Source organism: Erythrolamprus reginae, chromosome 3 (genome assembly GCF_031021105.1).
Source record: "Erythrolamprus reginae isolate rEryReg1 chromosome 3, rEryReg1.hap1, whole genome shotgun sequence".
NCBI classification, from domain to species: Eukaryota; Metazoa; Chordata; class Lepidosauria; order Squamata; family Dipsadidae; genus Erythrolamprus; species Erythrolamprus reginae.
In genome coordinates this window covers 143829236-143855381 of record NC_091952.1, presented here as the reverse complement: position 1 = coordinate 143855381, position 26146 = coordinate 143829236, and the positions used below count along the sequence as shown (strand labels likewise).

The 26146-nt window shown below is 40.1% G+C and overlaps 1 protein-coding gene across 1 annotated transcript in view; it reads left to right on the top strand.

Annotated features, from left to right (window-relative positions):
- The first annotated feature begins 12600 nt into the window (after positions 1–12600).
- The window catches only part of ARAP3 (ArfGAP with RhoGAP domain, ankyrin repeat and PH domain 3), a 500752-nt gene continuing 487206 nt past the window's right edge, over positions 12601–26146 (top strand). Inside the window, exons 1-3 of the mRNA XM_070746896.1 lie at positions 12601–12692; positions 15791–16826; positions 17951–18012. Of these exons, the coding sequence (XP_070602997.1) occupies positions 15829–16826; positions 17951–18012 (1060 nt within the window). The 5' untranslated portion in view covers positions 12601–12692; positions 15791–15828. The remainder of the gene's footprint in view (positions 12693–15790; positions 16827–17950; positions 18013–26146) is intronic.

The window sequence follows — 26146 nt, the reverse complement described above, 5'->3', positions numbered from 1 at the left end:
GGCCAGCAGCCGCCACCCCACCCCTCCACTGCCATCTCCCCGCGACTGCCAGCGCTGCTGCAGCCACCCCCCCGCTCCCATCGCCATCTCCCCGCGACTGCTTGCGCCGCTGCAGCCGCCACCCCCACGACTGCCTGTGGCCGCTGCAACCACCACCACCCCTCCCACCGTCAGTGCCCTCCCGCCGGGCCCCAAAGGACACTTGCCGCCAACGCCAGGGAAGCTCCAGCTGGGCGGGGCGCTGCCGGTGCCTCCGACCTCCCGGCTCCTGCCCGATGCCGCGGTTTCTGGCGCTCTCCTGCTGGGCCCCAAAGAAGGAAGGCGGGAAAAAGGCGCGAAGAATGAAGCTCTCCTTCTTCCTGCCTTCCTTCTTTCGGGCCCAGCAGGAGAGCGCCAGAAACCGCGGCATAGGGCAGGAGCCCGGAGGTCGGAGGCACCGGCAGCACCCCACCCAGCTGGAGCTTCCCTAGCTTCGCGGCACATCTGACCGTGTCTCACGGCACACTAGTGTGCCGTGGCACACCGGTTGGGAAATGCTGTTCTAGGAGACAGCGATACATAGTCTGTAGAACACCTTGCCTTCGTTCAACAATCCCGTTGTGAGCTGGAGTGTAAGGGGCTGAAGCTTGGTGCCGTATTCCTTTGCGTCTCATCCAGTTCTGGAATCGCTGAGACATGAACTCACCGCCACGTTCACTTTGGATTCTTCTGATACGGACACCGAATTGAGTGTAGAACTTTGCAGCAAAGTCTGTAAAGATCTGAAACGTCTCTGATTTCTGTTTCATTAGATACACAAAACCATATCTAGAAAAACTATCAACAATTGTTAAGAAATACCTATTGTTACCCCTAGTAGGCCGAAATGGACCAACAATTTCGGTATGAACCAAATCGAAAATGCGTGAAGACAAATGAAGGGCATGCTTAGCAATGGGGGAAGCTTTTGATTTAGATTTGTTACAAACAAAACAGTCGAGATAAATAGGACAATTACTATCGACTTTGAAACCGTTCACGCACTCGGGCATCTTGGATAAGACATCATATGAAGCATGGCCCAAGCGTCGATGCCAACGGTGGATGCACCTGGAATGAAAAGGTTTATTTGTTAGTACAGGTTTAGCATTTGCAACATTATGCGGAACACCTTGAGATTTATTGGCTTTATGAGCCTCTGATTTTATAATAGCAGCAGGTTTTCTCTCTGGGCCTGCGCTTTCATGGTTTGGAATGCTTATACTTACATCTACCAGTGAATGAAAATTTGGCTTCAGGTAGAAGTACCACCAATCGGAGTGGCATGTGCGACAACAGTTCCATTTCTAATAATGTGGATATCATAGTTCAGGAGCATAGCTTTGTAGCCTAAGTCTTGGTTTAGGCGGTGAAGGCTGAGTATGTTGCTTTCGGATTCTGGAATGTAGAGAACGCGTGGAATCATCTGGTCCAGTTCATCTATGCAGATAGTTCTTTTTCCTTTGACTTGGGATAGGTTATTTGAGAATCCATACACCTCCTTTATGTCAGACTCATGTAATTCAGTAAAAAGTTCTTTTTGGTGAGTAATGTGAGTAATGTGAAAAGCAGCTCCGCTGTCTACAGTCCATAAATGTTTTGTGCTGTACTCACAATTTGAATCAGGAACATTTTTAAGAAGCACGGTATTGATTGTAGAGTGTGATTCGCTTCTGGAATCTAGTTGAGCTGATTTGAAGTTACTGGGACTCCTGTGTTCCAAATTAATGCCTTCTTCTTCTTTTAATGGCGGCAAGGCAGAAAATTGCACTTGAGTTGCAGCCGGCATCTGTTGCTGTAGTTGAGGACATGGTGCCAATAATGGCTGAGCCGACTGAAGTAGAATTTGCACTGGTTGCACGGGCGTAGCAGGAACTTGTGGCGGTTGTACCTATGATAATTGCACCCCTTGACTTGGTTGGGGTATTTGTTGCGAAAATGTCTGTTGAGGTACAAACCTTTCTTTGTCTGCAGAGTAGGATTGTCCTGCTGAAGCTTCTTTATTTATTTGGAAATCTAAAAAGAAATCCTTTTGGCGTAAATCAACATTTTTCTTCTGAACTTGAAGCGGTTGTACCTGTGAGAATTGCACCCCTTGACTTGGTTGGGGTACTTGTTGCAAAAATGTCTGTTGAGGTACAAACCTTTCTTTGTTTGCAGAATAGAATTGTTCTGCTGAAGCTTCTTTATTTATTTGGAAATCTAAAAAGAAATCCTTCTGGCGCAAATCAACATTTTTCTGGCCATCTAAATTTTCTGGTGACTTGCATTGCTTAAAATGGTCACTGGATGGCGTTTCTGAGCTTTCTGGCAATAAAACAACATTTTGGTGCAGTTTGTGCAATTGCTTAATTTGGCCACCAGGTGGCGCATTTTGGATCTGGCTTGGAAATGAGCCAAATTCCTGAGGATAAGTTGAACTGGGTATTTTCTCAATTTGGCCACGGGGTGGTGCTGCACCTAGTTCCTTGAATGCTAAGGAATGCGTGACCTCATCAGACTGTCTTTGTACAGACTCCATTTTCTTCCTTTGTTCTGGTAAACCACATATTTCTTCTTGGCAAAACATTAACTGCAAGCTTGTTATCTTATCAAGTATAATCTGTTTTCTCATTAATTTTGCACGACAGAAATCTATAAGGTCCTTCTTAGGCTGTGTCAAATCATTTGCTTTCTTGTCTAGTTGTAAATCTGATAAACATATCTGCATTTCTTTAATATCAAATCTTAAATCATCTGCTAAGATTTTTACAGTCTGCATATCAATACATTGTAAGAAGGACTGACATTCTTCTGGAGCTTGTTCAGAATTCATTATTAACACCTGGTTCTCATTAACTGGGAGCTGTAGCTGAGCTCGGAGGATATTTGGCATTTTTTCTAGCTGATAAGGGTTTGTTTCTGTTTCAGTGGCTTCAGTAGTGCATTTTAAATTAGTTTGCTCGCTTCGCTCAAGACTCAAACCATTTGTTTTCTGTAATGCCACTGAGTTAATATTGCCTGCATGATTCTTTAGAAAACATTGTTTTGCAGAGAAGTTAGGAACATCAGGGACAGTTTGTCTTTTAATTCTGGCAAGCAATAGATTTTTGTAAAAGAGTCATTGTTAGAAGCGTCATTGTTACTCACATTTTGCTGAGCTCTATCTGGAATCAGAGATAAGATTCTTTGAGAAAAAATTCCTTGTCTGTTGCTTTGAGCGAAGCTAGGCAGCTGTTCAGCTGAAGTTATAAATCTTTCTTTGGAGGCGTCTACTGCCGAATTATCCATTTTTTTCCCCTTCAAAAGCAGAGAAGTTATCTTTGCTTTATTTTGTAAACCATCGTCACTGATTACCATGTTGGGATGGATGGAATTTTAATGAGTCTCGGCAGACAGGAATGAAAGTAAAACAAACTTTATTTAGAAAGAAAATAAATTGTGCCAGGAGTGGCACTTATCAAGTAGCCGAAACATGGCTGAACACACAGAAGAAGAGAATAGATTGGAATGCTTGCCTACGTAAGCAGGCGGATGTGAGTTCGCGGAGAGGGGCGGCATACAAATCTAAATAATAAATATGAATTGTGGGAGTGATGTATGAGGGGGTGTGATCAGAGGGGGAAGGCACACATCAAAATCCTTCAAATACTGAATGTCTCTGTTGGCTGGCAATTCTCAGCGTGACAGAAAGAAGGGGAAATAACAAGGCAGAATACTAGGAAACATTTCCAGTTCCGGTTTGTGGAAACAGCAGGAGTAGAGGAGAGGTCCACAACCAAGAACAGCGGCTAAACATCATTTAGCTTCAGCTAAGGCTTGTCCAATATCTTTATCCACCCCAGGGGTTCCTGTAGACTTGGGGGACCTGGACATTGTGTCTGGTGGATGGTAAGCATTACTATTAGAAGTTGACTGATGATGCAGCAGCAGCAGAAGATGGCGGCCGTGCCAGCCAGAAAAAAATATTGAGGCACATTATACCAAACCACGAGACTTCTCAACAACAGAGCCAAGTAAGAGGAGGAGTGTTAGAAGAACTGCAGGGCTGTTTTTGGCCGATGAAAATTTTGGATTTGAACTGCATCAACCCTCTGATGCCAGCAGGTGAGAGTGGCTGGCATGAGGTGGACCAGGTGGTGGGCGTTTTGGCATTTGGAGCTCGGCATTTGTTGGTGGCAGCCAAAGCTCCAAGGCTAGGACAATTAATATCAAACTGACTTCACTGAGCCCGTAGACGACTATGGTAAGGGACAGAGTCGAGGACCAAGGGCTGTGAAACTGACTTCATCAAGCTGACATGTGAGAGAGATCAGTAGAGGTGCTGTCAGAGCGAGTGGGGGATGAGGTGAGCTTCAAAATCAACGTGAAACTGACACTACTAAGCCAATTTGTTGGAGAGGCCAGCAAAAGTGCCATTGTAGTGCGTGGGAGACAAGACAAGCTGGGAGGACCGAGAAGATGCCAATGAACTGGCAGGGAGAGCTGCCAGTGAAGCAGATCTGGGAACTCCTTCCATCGGCAACCTGGGGGACCATCATCCAATAGGAGTATTTGGAGTGGAAGAAAGAGAAGAGTGAGACTGCAGTTGGCAGAGAATGCTTTAATCTTTTTATCAGCAATGGTCACTTGGAGTTTATAATGTGTTAACAGCCTGTTTTGTCAGACTTCTTACCCTTTGAACTCTTGCTACCTTAATGAGCTTTAAAGAAAATATTAATGAACTATATTTAAACCACACCATACTTAGAGCATTAAGTACCCATCTAAAAAGTAGAATCTTCTAAGCATAAGAATTTTCTTGGATGGGATTGTTTACAACAGAGACAGCATTTCAGAACTCTACTACCACTCCTTATCAAAGGAGAGAAATCTGTTCTATCCTGGACTTTTCAGATTGAAATTAAAGGCTAAAACCCACCATTTAATGTTTGAATTACACTCTTTATATGAAAAAACAATGCTTACAAGCAGAATTCAAGTTTTGAAAGTTCATGGAATAGATTTCACTGCTGCGAAGTTATCAGATAGGCCTATGGGGAAAGTGCCTGCGTCAGGGCTAATTTCTTTCCAGCAAGATAAAACAGCCAATGAGTCATAGGGTATTCAATTCAGCCCACCACATTCTGGCAGATAGGCAGCTTCTAGCAGACGAATTTTGCAGAGCAGAAAGCAGGTATTTTAGGAAGCATTTTGTAGAACCCCAGATCTAACACAGCATCCATGAAAGCAACATTGAAACTCCACACAGAATTACCCAGAATCCTTCCTTTTATACCTGCTGGGAATGATCAGCAAACCCCTATAGTTAAAACAACAAACAACAAACTACTTCCTTTTACCATACAAATGTTGTTGTCTGTTTTGTAACCGCCTGAATCAAGCATGTAAGAGTGGCTCATCCACTCCAATGTCCCCTTCATATCATTCCACCTTGGTTGCATCAGCGGAATCTTGCCTAGCTGCCCTGTTTAGGGTGACTTGCTCCCTCCTTAATCGGGCAGGGGGTTGACAGACCCTTGCAAGGTAGTGCTGAGGAGTTTAATACGTTTTTCACAGATAAAATCGCTCAGATCTGGACAGACCTTGACTCCAACTAGAACGCGGTGTCAGCTGACAACAAGTCAGTTGAGGTGACAGGGGCTCATCTTAGTCCTGTTGTGTGGGATGAGTTTGACCTGGTGATGTGTGATAAAGTGGACAAGGCCAGTGCAGCTGTGAGCTCTGCCACCTGTTCATTAGACCTGTGTCCCTCCTGGCTGGTTTTGGCCAACAGGGAGGTGACAGGGGGCTGGGTCCAGGAGATTGTCAACACTTCTTTGAGGGAGGGGTCCTTTCCGGCTGCCTGCAAAGAGGCAATTATGCACCCCCTCCTCAAGAAGCTTTCCCTGGACCTGGATGTTCTAAACAACTATCATTTTGTCTCCAACCTCCCCTTTATATGGAGAAGAAGAGAAGGTGGTGTTGCTCCAGCTCCAATGGTCTTTGGATGAAGTCAATTATCTGGGCCCTCAGCGGTCAGGATTCAAGCTCAGCTACAGCATGGAAACTGCTTTGGTTGTGCTGACAGATGATCTCTCGCAGGTCTAGGATAGGGGTCAATCCTCTATCCTGGTGCTTCTTGACCTCTCAGCGGCTTTCGGTATTCTTCTGCGCTGGCTGGAGGAGTTGGGAGTGGAAGGCACTGTTCTACAGTGGTTCACCTCCTACCTCTCCAGTCAGTCGCAGTCAATTTTGGCAGGGGTCAGAGGTCGACTCCTAGGTCTCTCCTTTGTGGGGTTCCTCGGGGGCCAGCCCTCCCCCCCTGCTGTTCAATATCTACATGAAACCACTTGGCGAGATCATCCAGAGGCAGGGGGTGAATTACCATCAGTATGCTGATGATACTCAGTTATACATTTCCACCCTGTGTCCACTCAGTGAAGCAGTAGAAGTAATGTGTTAGGATCTGAATGGGTGTTAACATGCTCAGACTCAAACCTGACAAGGCAGAGTGGCTGTGGGATCTGCATCCCAAGGACAATCCTATCTGTCCATCCATTACTCTGGGGAGGGGAATTTTTGACCTCCTCAGAGAGGGTCTGCAACTTGGGTGTCCTCCTCAATCCACAGCTGACCCTAGAACACCATCTTGCAGCTATGGGGGGGATGCTTGCCTAGGTTGGCCTGGTGCACCAGTTGCGGCCCTACCTGGATGGGGAGTCTCTACTCACAGTCACTCATGCCCTTATCACCTCAAAGTTCAACTACTGCAATGCTCTTTACATGGGCCTACCTTTGCAGAGTGTTCAGAACGCAGCTGCACGAACAATGACGAGCCTTCCAAGATATACCCATGTCTCTACAGCACTCTATGGACTGCACTGGTTGCCAATTAGTCTCTGAACTCAATTTAAAGTGTTTGTTATGACCTATAAAGCTCTACATGGCATGGGACCAGATTACATACGGGACCATCTTCTGCCCCATATATCCCAGCAGCTGGTCAGGTCCCACAGAATCAGCCTTCTCCAGGTCCAGGTCATGATGTTCACTCTCTCAACCCCCAGGCCTGCTCTTCAAGGCTTTTCGGAAGGCCATTAGGGTGGGAGCAGTGTAGACCTTGAGGGGTAGTTGGTTCCAAAGAGCCGGGGCCGCCATAGAAAAGGCCCTCCCCCATGGGCCCGCCAATCGGCACTGCTTAGTCGACAGGACCTGGAGATGGCCAACCCTGTGGGATCTAACTGATCTCTGGGAGGTATGCAGCAGGAAACGGTCCCATAAATAGTCTGGTCCTAAGCCATGTAGGGCTTTATAGGTGATAACCAGCACCTTGAATGGTAACTGGAGACCAATGCTAGCTAGTGCAGCATGCGGAGTGTTGGTGTCACAACAGCTTGCATGGCTGTGTTCTGGACTGACTGTAGTCTCTGAACACTTTTCAAGGTTAGCCCCATGTAAAGCACATTGCAATAGTCAAGACGAGAGGTGATGAGGGCATGAGTGACCATGTGCAGAGCCTCTTGATCCAGATAGGGCTGCAACTGGTGTACCAGATGGACCTGGGCCACAGCCGAGAGATAATGGTCAAGCCTCAGCTATGAATCCAAGAGGACACCTAGATTGCGGTCCCTTTCTGAGAGGGTTAAAGTTTCTTCCCCCAGAACAATGGATGGACAGATAGTGTGGTCCTTCGGAGGAAATGCCCAGAGCCACTCGGTCTTGAGCTTGAGACTGTCGACTCCCATCCAGACCCTTACAGCTTCCAGGCACAGGCACATCACATCACATTAACTGCTTCACTGGATTGGCATGGAGCCTGTATAACTGGGTATCATCGGCGTACTGCTGATACCTCACCCTGTGCCCTTGGATGATCTCCCCCAGTGGTTTCATGTAAATGTTAAATAGCAGGGGGTATAGGACCAACCCCTGTGGCATCCCGCAAAGTAGTGGCCTAGGGGTGGACCTCCACCCCCCCACACTGACTGTGAATAACCAGAAAAGTAAGAGGAGAACCACCATAAAATGGTGCCTCCCACTCCCCTCAGCCATCACAAAAGGATACCATGATCAATGGTATCAAAGGCCGCTGAGAGGTCAGGAAGCACCAGGATAGATGAATGACCCCTATCCCTGGCCTGCCAGAGATCATCCATCAGCATGACCAAAACAGTTGCTGTAGTTGTTGTTTGTTTGTTTGTTTATTTATTTACTTACTTACTTACTCCCTTACTTACTTATTTAGTGGATTTGTATGCTGCCCCTCTCCGTTGTTATTATTGTTGCTACTACTGCTACTACTACCACTACTACTACTACTATTCAATTGAACTATTAATCTGGGTGGCTCATTGCCCACATCCTTTTGTTCTTCTTAGTGATTTTAATTTGCCATTAATTAATTGGGCTTTGAACGAATCAAATAACGAACCGATACACATAACTTTTTACAATGTTGTCACAACCTCATGACCGGAGCAGTGAGTTGTTTACAACACTAGGCTCAACAATTGCCTAGATCTAATTATTTGAAATAGCTTAAATATGATTTATGGTTTACATGTTAAAGGACCCTTTTCCAACAGTGATCATAATATGATTGATCTTTTTATTAATCTGCATCCTCCTGAACTGGGTCTTAATGATTGCTGGAAGAAATGTCCACCTCGGTCCAGGTCCAAGTGGAAGAAAAACACTGGAAACATGAGGACTATTAGGAAATATGGTTTGATGGTGGACAGGACCACATGTTTTGAGGTTCTGGGCAAAAAAAGTACATGGGTGAGAGAGGGAGAGAGATTTATACCCTCTCTTGCACTCTGCCTTGGAGCTTCCTGTGTAAGAAGTGTACTCTGATTGGTTGTCAGACTCCCACGAGGCCAGGTTGAATGTTGCTGGATGATGACATAATGAAGGGGCTTTGGGCTATTCCTATTATGGATTAATGGCTTTGTCCTGGTTTGGATTTTAAGTGTGGGCTAATCCTATCACCCTGGAGCTGAAGGTCTTTTGTGTTGGAGATAAAATGGCCTAGTCTTTTGTCTTGTAAATAACCAAAACATCTGCTGGGGCCGAGTTTATGTCTTAAGATTTCTATTTCACTTTTAGCAATACTGTCTGGCGGGATCCAGGGGAAGAGCCTTCTCTGTGGCAGCCCCGACCCTCTGGAACCAACTCCCCCCCAGAGATCAGAGTTGCCCCCATCCTCCTTGTCTTTCGTAAGCTCCTTAAAACCCACCTCTGTCGTCAGGCATGGAGGAATTGAGATATTCCCATCCCCCTAGGCTTATAAAATTTATGCTTGGTATGTCTGTATGTATGATTGGTTTATCAAATTAGGGTTTCTTAATTTAACTTAAACTTAAATATTAGATTTGTTTATATTGTCTTATTATTGTTGTTAGCCGCCCCGAGTCTACGGAGAGGGGCGGCATACAAATCTAAAAAATAAATAAATAAACATTCTGCCTTTTTAATATTTCCTAGAATATTTCATTCTTCTAGGAGAGGGGTGGGTGCTAACTTCCTACATGTCCTAGCTAAAGTTTTTTGTACAATTTTTGAAGTATCATTTCAAACTAGTTCTCTGATTGATCTATGGTCATCAGCTATAGTTATACCAATTTTTTAAAAGGGTGGCCTTACTTCAGTCCATCATTCACCACTAAAACAATCCATCATTCACAACTTAGAAACAAATAATTTGCTCTTTGACAAACACTGTGTTTTTAAGAAAAACACATCTTGTAATTTACAACTTTTGCACAATAAAAACATCTGGACTACATGTCTTGATCAAGGTAAAGTTGATGATGCAATTTACAGAGATTTTTGTAATGCTTTTGATACAGTAGTACTAGTAAATGATAAAATGCTGTTGAAATTAACCGCTTATAGCATTTCTGGACTTTTACACAAGTGGATTGCTGCTTTCCTGTCTAATAGACTGCAGAAAGTCAAAATAAGGAACTCATTATCTAATCCTGCATCAGTTAACAGTGGTGTTCCACAAAGCAGCGTTTTAGGTCCCACTTTTTTTTTTGCTCTATATCAACAATTTATGTGATCAACTTAAAAGCAATTGCATTCTTTTTGCTGATAATGTAAAATTATTCAATTCTATAGATAATTCTGTTGTTTTTCAAAGTGATCTCGACTATGTGTATAAATAGAGCGGGATGGCGCAGTGGCTAGAGTGCAGCATTGTAGGCTACTACAGCTAACTGCTAGCTGCAGTTCAGCAGTTCAGATCTCACCACCAGCTCAAAGTTGACTTGGCCTTACCCAACAAGGTGGGTAAAACGAAGACCCAGGTTGTTGGGGGCAATATACTGATTCTGTAAACAACTTAGAGAGGGCTGATATATCACTATCAAGTGATATATAAGTCTAAATTCTATTGCTATTGCTATGCTCATATATTTCAGCAACTTCAAATTTCAATTAATAAATGCTCTATCTTACATATTGGTAAACATAATCAAAATGTCAAGAATAAGCTAGATGGCATTGATCTAGCAGATGACCCTCACTTTGTTAAAGACCTAAGTGTATTGCTGATGATTTATGCTACAAAGCACAATGTAACAATGTTATTAAAAAGCATTAAGAGTTGTAAACTTAAACTTGCAAAGCCTTTTTTCTGGAAACATTGTATTGCTAATTAAAGCTTATAAAACTTATGTTAGACCAATTTTAGAGTATTGTTCAACTGTTTGGAATCCCCACCATATACAGTATCTGACATCAGTACAATTAAGCAGAATAGAGTTCCTTATGCTACTAGGCTTGAAATTCTTATTTTGGATAACTTAGAACTGCATTGCTTGCAGTCAGATCTAGATATTGCATACAAAATTATACATAGTAATGTTTTACCTGTAAATGACTTTTTCTGTTTTAATCGCACACAAACAACTGCTTTAAACTCAATAAAAATCATTCTAAACATGGCTGTAAAAATATGATTTCTGTAATAAAGTTGTCAAAATCTGGAACATTGACACAGAATATACATGAATTAGAAATAGTTCTAAATACATAGGCTAGTAATAGGAAGAAAGTAGAATAAGATAGGTGTAAGGATTGTCCCTCCTCCTAACTTAAGAAAGTGAAAACTCTTAAAACTTGGTATTTCAAAACAAACCTTTTATTAGGCAGAAGTGACAGCAATGGATTTAAAGCAGTGTCTGAATACTCTATGGCAAGAAAATTAGTATTAAAAAAGTAGAGACCCCTCCCTTTAGCCAGATGCAAATTTAGCAAATCCACAGGTGTGAAGATGTCCTTTTACCAGCTGCCTTGAGAACCAGATAAGCATATGTTCCCATGGCTATTTTCCGTTGGCTATCAAAGTAAACAACTACCTGGTGCATCAAGAAGCAAACCGGCAGCAAGGTAAGCCAGAACCCACCCCTGGTTTGTATGTAGATTTGTCATTCTCTTGAATGAGACCAATCACTTTTGTATCATCTACAAAATTCAGTAATTTAACAGAAGGATGCTTTGAGATTCAGTCATTAGTATATAGAGAGAAGAGAAGTGGAGAGAGCACACCGCCCTGGGGGCTCCTAATTGTGCAGGTATCTGATGGGATTCTGCCCAGCTTCACTTGCTATTTCCTGTCTATTGAAAAGCTTATGATCAGGTATGGCTACCTGATTTAGTTTATGACTGACCATCTATCAAAACAACTCTGGACAACTAACACACAAAAAATATCAATAATATAATAAAACAAAAATAAAGCAAAAAAGGTGATGGCCAAGGATAAATTGGTCAACAGCAAATTTGTACTACTCATGAGCAAAAGTACCAACCCTCACATTTGAGATTTATTTTATTTTATACAGTGCCTTTATTCTGCAAGATTTAAACAAGAAGTGACTCAAAATTCAGCAACCCATCCAGGAGTGCAGCTTGGCTTCTTCCCCACTCCCCTCCCAAAAAAACCGGCTCGCAGGGGAAGGGTGGATGAAGGGGGCAAACAGGCCTGCCCTCCCAAAGCAGGGACATATCTGGGCAGATTCCCCCCAAAGTTCTGGCTGGAGGGGAGGGGTGGAGAGCTCCCCAAACATTAATAAATATATGTAGGATTTTTCAAAGATTATGCTTAGTGATTCAGCTGTGCCCGTGGAGAACCTTTTTAGGAAGTATGCACATAGTCCATCAGGTCCAATTGACAGACTTTATGAGTTTTATTTTGCTACTTTAGCTATATATCGATGGTGGTGGAGTGGACAGGCATAGTGTTTGAAAAGAAGCCAAGTCAGTATCTACAAATTTAGGACCAATTCCTAACAAAAGTTTCTTGTTCCAAAAAGATATAGAACAATATCAGTATTCAATATCAGTATTATTCAATGTTCTCATTACAGTTTAAATTCTTATATTCAAAATGAGGTATACATGTAACATGTATAAAATATCCTCATGTAGAGGATGATCGCTACATTCACAGTAAAGTGACTAATTTCTGTTTGCAGGGTGGGATAAAGCAACAGGAAGGAAACCTCTCTTGAACAATGGGAGGAAATGGAAGAATTGAATTGGGGTGAGGGGGGAGCAACAGTCAAGTAGCAGCAGGAACTGCTTCATTTGTGGGAAGGTATCTATATCTGAACTGTTCTCCAAACAGGACTTTGAAAGATAGCTTACAACACTTGCCTTACATAACCAACTGTAATGACTATTAGTGAAGAGTGGGATAAAAGGTAAGTGTTTCTTATCAATATCATATCAGTATAGTCAAGATCCAGTTTTCTTTGCATAGAGAAAAATGATGGAGGTTTCCAAAATAGCAGGAAAGAAGTGACAAGGATTACCAAAGAATCCTCATAACATGTCATAGTTAAGAAATTATTAAAATTGGTTGGAAGCTGCCCAGTTTGGTATAACACGGGTAGTTATATAAATATTTTAAATAAATAAATAGAAAGTCCTGCTTCAAATCTTATCATTACCATTATTCTAGCAGATAACATTTTAATTGTTTTAATTGTCTGCCAGTTCAGGTAGTAAATATGACTATTGGCCAGAAAGCTATCAACTACAAAATTAATTTTATCACTTCTGGGTTACTCCATAGATAATCATGTCTAGAACCAGTGCAAGGCTTGAAAAGTATTTTAAAAAATGATAAAGCAAATTTCTTTTCCAAAATTGTAATTGTTAATTATTTTAATGACTGATTCTAATTTTAGTTTTGATTTTTGTTGCATTAATTTTATGTCTCATAAATTGTATTTGTAATTATGTAAGTTATAAACTTACATAATAAATAGATACATGCAGCATAAATTCAAAAAAAATAATTAATAAACAAATAAATAAATAAGTAAACATTAAACTCCCACAGGCTACCAGGAGAACAAATATAGAAAACTTTAATTTTTCAATAGAACGGATTGTCATTGATTATCAGGTGATAAATATGTAGAAATAGTTACACAAATTCTGAGTTGCACTTGTTAAAATCTATTTAATATAAAAGAAACCTATTTCTGATGGAACGCAAAACCTATTTGTGATGCATAATTTGTAAAGAGCATCCATGCCAAATTCCTAATAGGTTCAGGTTTTGTACAAAAATAAAAGATTCCTTCTTAGATTCACTGAAGACTGAATGGCTGAAAGCGCTCTGTAATAGTTAGCGCTCTTTTTCTGGGAAAGGAAGGCTCCCATTGTTAAAAGAGGGTGGGTTTTTTTAACCCTGCTGTTCTGTTTAAAAAAAGTTACAAATCTTCTGTTCCCGGGTCACCCTGACCCGGACCGAAAACTCTTCATTTGCAGTGCTTATGTTTGGTCAATTTGAATACTTTTTTCACTTGGAAAGTAGTCTGAACATTTCTGCACACAATGATATGAAAATTGAACTGAAGAAATTAATCCTTATTGGTTTATTTTGCACATAAATATGCCTCCCCCCCATTTTTGTGAATTTTTTTTAGGTTTATTGATAATTATGCCTGCAAAATACATTCTATTTTACTAAAGTTGGTGTGGGATTGGTAGCTTGAACATTTCTGAACATAATGATATGAAAATTGAACTGGAAAAATTGATGCATATTGGTTTATTTTGTTGATGAAATGCACACACCCCATTTTTTTTTAAATAGTCTTCACTTTATGGATAGTTTTGCTAGCAAAATACATTCTATTTTACTAAAGTTGGTGTGGGATTGGTAGCTTAAACATTTCTGAACATAATGATATGAAAATTGAACTGGAAAAATTGATGCATATTGGTTTATTTTGCACATAAATGTATGCCTCCCCCCATGTTCAATTATTTCAATTTATATAAAAATTATGCTGTTAATTTCAAACTTACATACTTTTTTTTAGTAAAATGGATTTGTTTCATAAAATTAATTCTCTGGCTACAATGTGGTTGATTTTCAAAAGGATATTCCAAATATTTCTAGCCAAATATGTATAAAAAGTGACAATAATGGCACACAGCAAGGCCGAGGGGGGGGGGTGGCCCTTTTGTGGCAAAAATAAACCAATAAGAACCATTTTTCCAGTTCATTTATATTTTTCTTATATTCATAAATGTTCAATTTAGTATATCAAACCTTTTGGGGGGAAATTCCTTGGGGATTTGTAGCCTTAAAAAATAGAAATTGACACAAAATTCAGAAAGGATGGGGGGAGGGGCTTTTTGATCAAAATAAAAATATAAGTCTCAATTTTTCCAGTTCAATTTTCATATCATTATGTTCATAAATGTTCAAACTAGTTTTCCAGTTGAAAAAGTTTTTAAAAAGACCAAATTCAAGTACCTAAAAAAAAATCATTTTGGTCCGGGTCTATATGACCCGAACAGACTAAACGTGACTTTTTTTTTGCCCAGAAAAAAAAAATTTCCCCCACCCCCACAAATATTTTTTTGATGATCAGCATTGTTAAATTGAGTAAATGAATGCCTAAGATTTTAAAGAATATTTCGGATTTGGAGCATAAAAAAATAAAAAGTGAAAATGGTTGCAAGCAGCTGAGGGGGGGGGAAGGCCTTATTTCTGATGTTAAAAAACCAGTAAGAATCATTTTTTTCAGTTCCTTTATATTTTTCTTATATTCAGAAATGTTCAAGGTACCAATCCCACACCAACTTCAGTAAAATAGAATGCATTTTGCAAGCAAAACTATCCATAAATTGAAAAAACTTTCACAAAAACGGGGGGGCTGCATTATATCAGCAAAATAAACCAATAAGATTTAATTTTTTCATTTCAATTTTCATATCATTGTGTGCAGAAATGTTCAGACTACTTTCCAAGTGAAAAAAGCTTTCAAAAAGACCAAACATAAGCACTGCAAATGAAGAGTTTTCGGTCCGGGTCAGGGTGACCCGGGAACAGAAGATTTTTAACTTTTTTTGCCCAGCAAAAACTAAGCCCCCCAGCCCCCCAAAAAAATTCTCATAGAGAGAACCCCTGAAATGATGAATAGTCATGAAATTTCAAGTTTCAGATATGCAGGGAAAATTTTTTACAGGGACTCAAACTTGGCTTCGGGTCAAATAGACCCGAACAGAACAGCAGGGTTTTAAAGGAATCTTTTGTCATAAACAGAATGTTAGCCATAAACAACTTTATTGAGTTCAGGGAACAGCAATTTGAACTCTTTATTTGAACTGAGCATCTATTTATTTTTCCCAGCCAACTGAAGCCAAAAATAAGAATTCAGACTAGAAAACATAGTGTATTTATTCTTTTTCACTGATACCAGATTTAGTATAGATTACATCACTGTTGCAAATTTTAAAGCTCCGAAGTTTTCAATCTTTCTTTGCTGTCTCATAGATTGTAGACTGAGAAGTCTACTTCCTTGCTGAAGTAACATGCATCCTTTGTGTCACATGGATTCTGATATTGAAGACTGGCTTGCCATCATTCATCTTGAAAGCTATCAAGATATCTTCAAACAACATGGCTATGTCTTAGTGAGGGATGTGATTTCTCTCTGTAAGGAGGACCTACAGAAACTTGGCATCACTGCTACAGGCCACTGTAAAAGGATTCTAAATTTAGTACAGCAAACTCATTTGTTTGTGGATAACAAAAGTGGGCACATGGCAGAAGATTCCCATTCAGCTGAATGTACATATTTTCCAGATAGACCTGTGATAAAAAATGAAGAAATGCTGGCAAAAACTATTTCTAATTCTGAGGTTGATTATGATTTAGCCAGTCAGCTCCAATATTCAGTTCTCAATAAAGAGTCTATAGGAAAGCCAGTACCTAAACCCAGAACTGTATTCCCACATGATCATGGAACAGCCAAACTACAGCCAGTCTCATTGTCAACGTCATTACCTGTTCATAAATCCACTTCTTGCTCTGCACAAGGAGAATGTAATATTCAAGAAGGATTTGACCAAGAAAAATGTACCACAAATGCTTGGACTTTTGACACAACCTCAGAAGACCAAATTCATACTCTAGCTTCTCAGAGAGAAGCAATAGAAGATAATTCTGGAACTGGTATTCAGACCTTTCTTCACATCAATGAAATGAATACTGAAGGAAAACGTTTGTCTAAAATTTTGTCCTTTCTTTCTATTCCCAAATTTTCCAGTTTATGTAATGGCCAATCTATGGACAACAGTCCAACCATATCCATTTCAATTGCTAAGAAAATACAGGCAAAGACTATATTAGTTTCTTCTGTCCTCATCCGGTCAGCCTCCCTGGAGAATAAGAAAGAGATGGTACCAGATGTTACTTTTCCTTTGCCAGCCAAAAGAGTAGAAATGAAGGAGAGTCTGATAGATGGGACTAACACACAGTATTCTGAAATAGCGCTACAAAATGGAAATTTCAACATGAAGAAGGCTGGGTAAGTACGTATGCTCTTCCTAGTGTAGTTTACTCCTTTCAATTAGAAAAGCCTCCACAAGAAACTGTGAAAGATATTCTGTGTTTATATGTTGGCATGTAAACATGCGCATGCCAACTATTAGTAGTAATAATAGAATAGGAATGGAGCTGATAATTTCAAAAGGTTCTTTTACTATTGCATACTACCTTCTTTAGAATTATTAACTGGGTGTCTGTTCAACCTTGCAGTTAATTGGACTTCTTCAGAATTCCATACATTTAAGGCAGAGATTTATAATGTAATTCTACAAAGCATTGACTCTGGTCTCAGAGCTCCCCCAATGTTTACTGCCAATTTTTTATTGTGACAGAAGAGGAAAATACATTAGAAATGATTCAATTAATTTGATTCAAATAATATTAATTACATTGACATTGAACAAAATATTTTCTGATGCTATTCATTATTTTTTACCATGACACTTTACCATTTTTTTTACCATGATACATATGAGTTCTCTCCTATATTTCATATAAATGCCAAATGCAATATTTAAACTTAAGCATATTTGTTTCTTTGGCCAAAAACTTTCTCTGATCAGCAGCAAAGGCTCCCCACCACCAAATTTTGAGAATAAGGCAACTGGACTTGTTTAATGACCATTTATAATTGCAGTGGTGATTAAAAAGTAACTTTGTAACCAATGCTTGCATTTATGATCATCTGAGTTGAAGTAAAATTATATTTTACTTAGCAATTGCTTCATTTAACAACCAAGCTGCCAGTCCAAATTATGCCGGCTAGACAAGGACTACCTGTAACCACTTGGAAATATAAGCTCTGTGGCTGTCTGGATGAGCTCATATGAACTTGTAAGCCTAAGTGGCTGGGAGTCGGAGGGGTGAGGCTTCAGCCGATTCACTGAACTGAGCAAAGAGCTACCAGTTCTAGCAAACAGTGTGAACTAGCTGAATCCCACCACTGGTCATAAGTGTGAAAAACAGTCATGCCATTTTTTTCAGTGCCATTGTAACTTTGTACAATCACTAAATCAATTGTTGTAAGTTGAGGATTACCTGTATAATTCCAATAGTAGAGAATAACTATAAACCTAAAATAAAATCTTCTCACTCTTTTCATAGCTCCCTGGGACAGTTGTGCTTGTGTTCACAATATTCATCTGAAGGACCTCACAGCAATTCAAGTGAGTGACGATAGTTTTCTTGGATAGTAATGGGAAGGGGCAGGATGAGAGTTTTTCATGTAACATCATAAGCTCTGTGCTTATTTTTCTTAGCTAATATAATACAAAAATAGCTAAGATAATGGGATCAGATAGAAAAAGATAGCTGATAAGTCTTCTAAAACTAGATTCCTCTGATAATCCATATCATAACACTATAAAGAAGTTCAAAAAATACAGAAAATTTCCTTAAAAGAAATCAACCCACAGCTCAATGCAGGAATGCATATGAAATCATCCCAGAGAAGAATTATTGCTTCAGCATACAAGTCTACTACTAATCCTCAGATTACTAGTTGTGAATAGAATTATCCCTAGGTTTCCTATGGGAAAGTGCAATATGACATAACTACATTGGTTAGCAATGACAATTCTGGTGGTACCATTATTAAGTAAGTACCATTAAGTACTATACTATAAAGTAGTACCATTATTAAGCAAGGAATATATGTATCATATAACCATAACCTCTGATTTCCTTATTGACTTCAGTTATAGAAGTCAACAGGGTGGACTGGAAATTAAAATCATTTGACCACCACAATCATTTGCAACAATATAATTGCAAACTGGGTATCAAGCATTCAGATTATGATCATATGACTGTTGGGATGTTGGGATGAATTCTGAAAATCAATCACAAGCACCTAAATTTATTGATTGATTGATTGATTTTGTCCATTGCACAATGAGAGTTATATTGGATATACATGTAGTAAATATATAATGAAGGTTATAGAGGATATACTCATAGTAAAATATATCTAAGAAAGAATAGAAGAGAAGAAATAGGAATAAAATATATCAGTGAAAGAATAGAATAAATATAGGAAAGAAGAATAGTATAGAAGATATAGGAGAGCAATAGGACAGGGGACGGAAGGCACTCTAATGCACTTATGTACTGTTACAAGTTTGAATTGCTGCAAAATGAGTGATCATAATTTGGAGACCATGCATATATAGCAAGGAGGAATCTAACCACTTCTTTGATTAATTGGTTACAGGTAGCTCTCAATGTTTGTATAGTCACTTAGGTGGCAGTTACTCCCAAAAGTACTTATGGCCAGTAATGGGCAGCCAAAATGTTTACTGTCACACTGTGGGTGTGGCTTATTTTGTGGGTATGGCTTGATGGTCATGTGACTGGGTAGGAATGGCTTGCCGGCCATGTGACCAAGTGGGAGTGGCTTGAACGAACTGTTAAGTCCTCAGCTTACAACCTCACCAGTGTCTCTCTCTGGAGTGACAATTTGCTTTGCCTTTTGCGCACTCTCCTTCCTGGGTCACTCCCTGCCTCAGGCTGGGTAGCTAGGCGAACGGGTGCCAATCAACTGTTGAGAAAAGATGGGGGAGGAAATGGGCCCCTTGCAACTCCTGGCAGTGCTGGTCTCCCTGCCACTTTCCGAGGAGGAGGAGGGAGGATGGGAGGGTGGGATGGTCAGCTGGAGCGGGGCACACAGCTTCATTTATGTTGTGAGCCGCCCCAAGTCCTCGGAGAGGGGCAGCATGCAAATCCATTAAATAAATAAATACATTTCTACTGGTAGAACTGCATTCCACCCCGTCCTGCCTGCTGCCCACCCCTGCTTATGGCCTAGTTCCAACATTTGACAGCCATGCTCACTCATGGTCATGAGATTACAGGACTGCATTTATGGCCATTTGTGGCATTCTGCAATTATGTGATTGCGATTTATGATATTTTTGCTGAAAACTATCCATAATTTCCAGGTTTGGGCAAAAATGGCCCATAGTGAACAATAGGCTATTTAACAAGCATGGTGATCACTGAATAACTATTGTAAAAAAAGTAATAAAATCAGGTCAATATTGTGATAACACACTTTCAAACTGGCATGATGTACAACTGTAATTGGCATTACATTACTTGTACATAATTTTACCCTTAGGAATTTCCCCCCTTAAAATTGAGTCGTAATTTGCCTTCCTATAACTTCAGTCCATTATTTTGTATCATCAAATGGAACAGAGGGCTTACTGAACACATGCATAGGAAGAGATCTCTAGAGGATTTCTCCCTGAAGTGTGGCTCTTCTGTCTTTTGACTGAAGAGACTGATACCCCATTAGTTTTTATGACTTACCTGGTCAGGGTGTGTCAAAGAACTTCCCCTCAGGACCCTTGTATAAAGCTGTAAGCCAGCAGATTGCTTTTGAAGTTGAACTCCAAAGGTGTCTGTATGTTAAAAGCTGGGAGGGGAAGGGCTGCAATCTGTTTGGGGGCTGAAGAGAAGTCAAAAATGACAGTAAGTTGTTTTTTTCCTTATCTTAATCATATTCAAAGTCTACTATTCTATCTTGTCCTTTAAAAGAGTCCCTTTCTAGCAACAGCTTATTATACATTTTTAAAGACCTGCACCATTTTAGGAATTTATTTTTGTCTTAAAGAACAAGGAAGAAGACTGCTAAGGCAAGCCACATTAAAAAATTGAGCCAAGAGGAGAGGAAAAAGCTGACTGAGAAAGATTGAAGTGGTGATTTCAGTGCTGGCTTATGCCAGGTTGGCGGAACCTGTTGTTAATTTTTTGTGTAGTTTGGCGAACCATTTGTTCCCACCATTGGGAATTGCCATTCAGGATGGGGAGGCTACAGGGCTATGATTGGGAGTGGCACTGATCACCTGGGAGGCAACAATGGATCTGTCGTGCTGATCAGCTGGGAGGCTAACCAGTTAGTGATCAGATCTTCCAACTTTGCAAGATCTCCTCCCCCACCCAAGAAGTTAGAATATCTGTTTGAACTATTTTAAAACTGGTAGTCACACATTGTTGCCCTGCATGCAGATGAATGGAGCTGGAAGGCAGGTTATGAGAGGATAGTGGTTGTTCTAGACTGGGGTGGAAGTGAAGATTTTGCATTACGTTTGCTCTGGGATTGGGTGGAAGTTAGGACTTTGCATTTTGATTGCTTATAAGTGCTGTATTTTTTGCACTATAAGACATCCCTCCCCCAAAAAAGTGGGTGGAAATGTCCTGTGCATCTTATAGAGCAAATATTGCAGTGTGGGAGAGGGGGATTGGTGCAGCAGCAGTGTTCATCACCGCTGCCTGTCCCTACCACCACTTCCTGTCACTCTGGGGAACATTGAAGCATTTACTGCTGAGCAGCTGATCAGGGGTTGGATCAGCCTCTTGGAATACCCCTGATTAGCTGTTCTAGGTCGCAGGATCACTGCTACTGTCATCGCCTATCACCACTGCCGCCAATCACCGCCACCAAATGGTGGAGGTGGAGATAGGCAGCAGCGGCAAATGGTGGTGATTGGTGGAGATGGCAAATTGATAGAGATCAGTGGCAGGTGGCACGGATTGATGGCAGCAGCAGCAATTACCCCTCCTAGAACAGGTATTCTGGAAGGCCGATCCAACTGCTCCTCAGCGTGTGTGAAAAGTATGGTAAGTAAGAACCAGTAAAAGAGAAATGGAAAAATCCCTATCTGTGGATCAGTGTTTTGGCAACTTTAGCATTATAGCAATAGCATTTAGACTTATATACGGCTTCACAGTGCTTTACAGCCCTCTCTAAGCAGTTTACAGAGAGTAAGCATATTGCCCCAAATAATCTGGGTCCTCATTTTACGGACCTTGAAAGGATGGAAGGCCAAGTCAACCTTGAGTCTACTGAGATTCGACTTGCCAAACTGCTGGCATCTGGTGATCAGCATAAGTATGATTTGTTTCCACTTGTTGTGAGCCGCCCCGAGTCTTCGGAGAGGGGCGGCATACAAATCTAAGTAATAAATAAATAAATAATAAGTAGCTTGCAGTACTGCACTCTAACCACTGCACCACGGAGGCTATATAAAATACTAGAGCAAATGTCTATGAAAATATCACAAATAAAAGATTTTTCTTCTTCATTCAATGAATTAAGAGTAAATGAAAATTCTATAGTTGCTACTATGAGCTTGATTTTTTAAATTTTTCTTTGTGTGTCATGGGATGTAGCAACATTAGGACAAGAACATAAGAACATAAGAAGAGCCATACTAAATCAGGCCAAAGGCCATTGAGTCCAGCATTCTGTGTCACACAGTGGCCCACCAATTGTTCATAGGGATCTTGAGCAGAAAGCGAAGGCAAAACCCTCCATTTCCCTTGACCCACAACAAATAGTACTCAAGGGAATCCTGCCTGCCTCAACCAGCATAGAGGCGGCACATGGACATCCGTTTCAATAACCACCGATACGCTTGGCATCCATGAATCTGTCCAATCCTACCTTGAAGCAATCAAGCCTGACAGCTGTCACAACCTCTTCTGGAAGTGAATTCCATAAAACAATGACCCTCTGGGTGAAGAAATATTTCCCTTGATTTGTCCTCGCTTTCTTACCTACGAGCTTTAGGGAGTGCCCCCTTGTCCTAGTATATCCAAACATATCCATTCAGCCTAGTATTGTGTGATAGAGAAAATAATTTTTCTCTATCCACCTTTTCTATCCCATGCATGATTTTATACACTTCAATCAAGTCACCCCTTAAACGTCGTATTTCAAGGCTGAAGAGACCAAGGCATTACAATCTGGTTTCATAAGGGAGGTGCTCCATTTCCTTGATCATACTTGTTGCCCTTTTTTGCACCTTTTCCAGTTCCATTATATCCTTCTTGAGGTGAGGTGACCAGAACTGTACACAGTACTCCAAGTGTGGTATCACCATCGATTTGTATAGAGGCAATAGAACATTTATTGACTTATTTTCGATTCCCTTCCTAATCATGCCAAGCATGGAATTTGCTTTTTTTACTGCTGCTGCGCACTGGGTTGACATCTTCATTGTCCACCAAAATCCCAAGATCCCTTTCTTGGGTTGTCTCAGAAAGCTTGGTCCCCATCAGTTGGTAGGTATAATCGAGGTTCTTTGCCCCAATATGCATAACTTTGCACTTGTTTAGATTAAAATGCATTTGCCACTTTGTTGCCCACTCATTCAGTTTCGAGAGATGCTTCTGGAGCTTCCAACAATCAGTTTCGCTTTTCACTACCTGGAACAATTTAGTGTCACCAGCAAACTTTGCTACCTCACTATTTACTTCTACATCCAGATCATTAATGAATAAATTAAAAAGTAAAGGTCCCAAAACTGAACGTTGGGATACACCACTTCTCACTTTTTTGCATCTAGAGAATTGTCCATTTATTGCCACCCTTTGCTTCGTACAATTTAGCCAGTTACCAATCCACGACAAGACCTGTCCTCTAATTCTGTGGCTGAAGAGCTTTTTTTAGGAGCCTTTGGTGAGGGATTTTGTCAAAAGCCTTTTGAAAGTCAAGATATACAATATCAACTGGGTCCCCTTTATTTGTTTATTTACACCCTCAAAGAATTCTAACAAGTTAGTAAGACATGATTTGCCTTTGCAGAAACCATGTTGATTTTCTTTCAGCAATGCCTGTTTTTCTATGTGCCCAGTAATTTTATCTTTAATAATAGTTTCCATCACTTTGCCCGGAACTGAGGTTAAACTGACTGGTCTATAATTTCCTGGATCACCTCTGGATCGTTTCTTGAAGATAAGGGTTACATTTGCCTCCCTCCAATCCTCAGGTACAGTGCCTGATCTTAGAGAAAGATTATGTATATTTTAGCTAGAAGTTCAGCAATTTCACACTTGAGTTCCTTGAGAACTCTAGGATGGATGCCATCTGGACCTGCCAATTTGTTGACATTTAGTTTAGAAAGGCATGCAAGAACATCTTCCTTGTTTATCTCTATCTGAGAAAACTGTTATTGTCTGGCGGGCCATAGGGGAAGAGCCTTCTCTGTGGCAGCCCCGGCCTTCTGGAATCAACTCCCCTCTGAGATTCGAATTGCCCCCACCCTCCTTGCCTTCCGTAAGATGTTGAAGACCCATCTTTACCACCAAGCATGGAAGGATTGATTTCTCCCCTTACCTTTCCTGACTCAACATATGAGATTGGTATGATTGTTTTAGAATTGTTAGTTTTTTATAATAATGGGGTTTTTAATATAGTTTATATTGGATTTGTATTTTATTGTATCTATTGTTGTTGTGAGCCACTCTGAGTCCTCGGAGAGGGGCGGCATACAAATCTAATATATTATTATTATTATTATTATTATTGTTGTTGTTGTTGTTGTTGTTATTATTGTTGTTGTTGTTAGTGTTATTGTTGTTGTTATTGTTGTTGTTGTTATTATTATTATTTCAGTGGCAGGCAAATGCTCTCTATCCTCCTCAGTGAAAATGGAGGCAAAGAAGTCATTTAGCCTCTGAGCAATCTCCTTGTCTTCTCCCCTTCTGACCATTGTCATCAAGTGGCCCAACTGTTTTTCTGGTTGGGTTCCTGCTTCTGATGTACTTAAGAAAGGTTTTGTTATTATTTTTAATATTCTTTGCTATATGCTCCTCAAAATCTCTCTTGGTTTTCCTGACTATCGCCTTGCATTTGGTCTGCCAGAGTTTGTGATTCTTCCTGTTCTCCTCGGTAAGAAGCACTTTACATTTCTTAAATGAGTTTTTCTTTTTTCCAATAACCTCCTTTACCTCATTCGTAAGCCATACTGGTATCCTCTTGGAGTTTCCAGTCCTCTTTCTTCTTTTAGGAATGCATTTTAGTTGAGCCTATTGTAACATATTTTAAAGTTTGCAAGCATTTTGGAGGGATTTGACTTTTTTTACTGTTCGTTTTAGTTTCTTCTTTACTATTTTCCTCATTTTGCCGAAATTCCCTCTGTGAAAGTTTAAGGTCTCTGTGTTTGTTTTCATTGACAATTTGCTATCCATGGTTAAGTTGAAGGTTATTGTGTTGTGATCGCTGGTTCCTATGGGCTCGGTTACAAAGATATCATGAACCAAATCTTGTGCATTAGAACCAAGTCCAGGATCCCTTTTCCCCTGGTTGGTTCCATGACCATCTGCTCAAGGGAATAAACAGCTAACAGGTCAAGGAACCTTGTCTCTCTTTCATGTGTAGAACAAGAATTTACCCAATCTATTTGGGGATAGTTGAAGTCCCCCATTATGACTACCTATTTCTTTTTCAGGCCTCCTTAAATTCATTTTCCAAAGAGCAATCTGCCTCTGGAGTTTGGTTGGAAGGGCGATAGCAGATCCCTAATGTCAGATTAGTTTCTTGTCGTGGGATTTTTATCCACAATGTTTCTATGGGTGAGTTTGAATTTTCTCGAATTTCGTGTTCATGAGATTCTAACTCCTCATTTATGTACAAGGTCACACCACCACCATTTCTCCCTCTCCTGTCCATCCTATACAGTTTGTAACCTGGAATCATTGTGTCTCATTGGTTTTCATCTGTCCACCAGGTTTCTGTTATGCCAATAATATCAATATTATTTTCTTTCACCAAGCATTCCAATTCCCCTATTTTTGCTTGAAGATGTCTAGCATTCGTGTACAGACATTTATATGTAATTTTCTGGTGCACTTTCAACTTTGACTGTAGATTTTGAAGGTAGAATTTGACTGTAGAATAATATTAATTATTGATTATTGATTATTGATTATTGATTATTGATTATTGATTATTGATTATTGATTATTGATTATTGATTATTGATTATTGATTATTGATTATTGATTATTGATTATTGATTGATAATTGATAATTGATAATTGATAATTGATAATTGATAATTGATAATTGATAATTGATAATTGATAATTGATAATTGATAATTGATAATTGATAATTGATAATTAATAATTACAATAATCACAATAATCACAATAATTACAATAATTATAATAATTATAATAATTTATTAGATTTGTATGCCGCCCCTCTCCGAGGACTCGGAGCGGCTCACAATAGTAATACAATATACAAATCTAATGTTAAAAGCAAAACAGTTTAAAAACCCTTAATTAAAAACAATCATACAACCCAAACAAACCACACATAAAATGGAACATCTGAGGGGAATCAATTGACCCATGCCTAGCAACAAAGGTGGTTTTTCAGGAGTTTGCGAAAGGCAAGGACGGTGGGGGCAGTCCTGATCTCCGGGGGGAGTTGATTCCAAAGGGTCGAGGCCAGCACAGAGAAGGCTTTTCCCCTAGGTCCTGCCAAATGGCATTTTTTTGTCG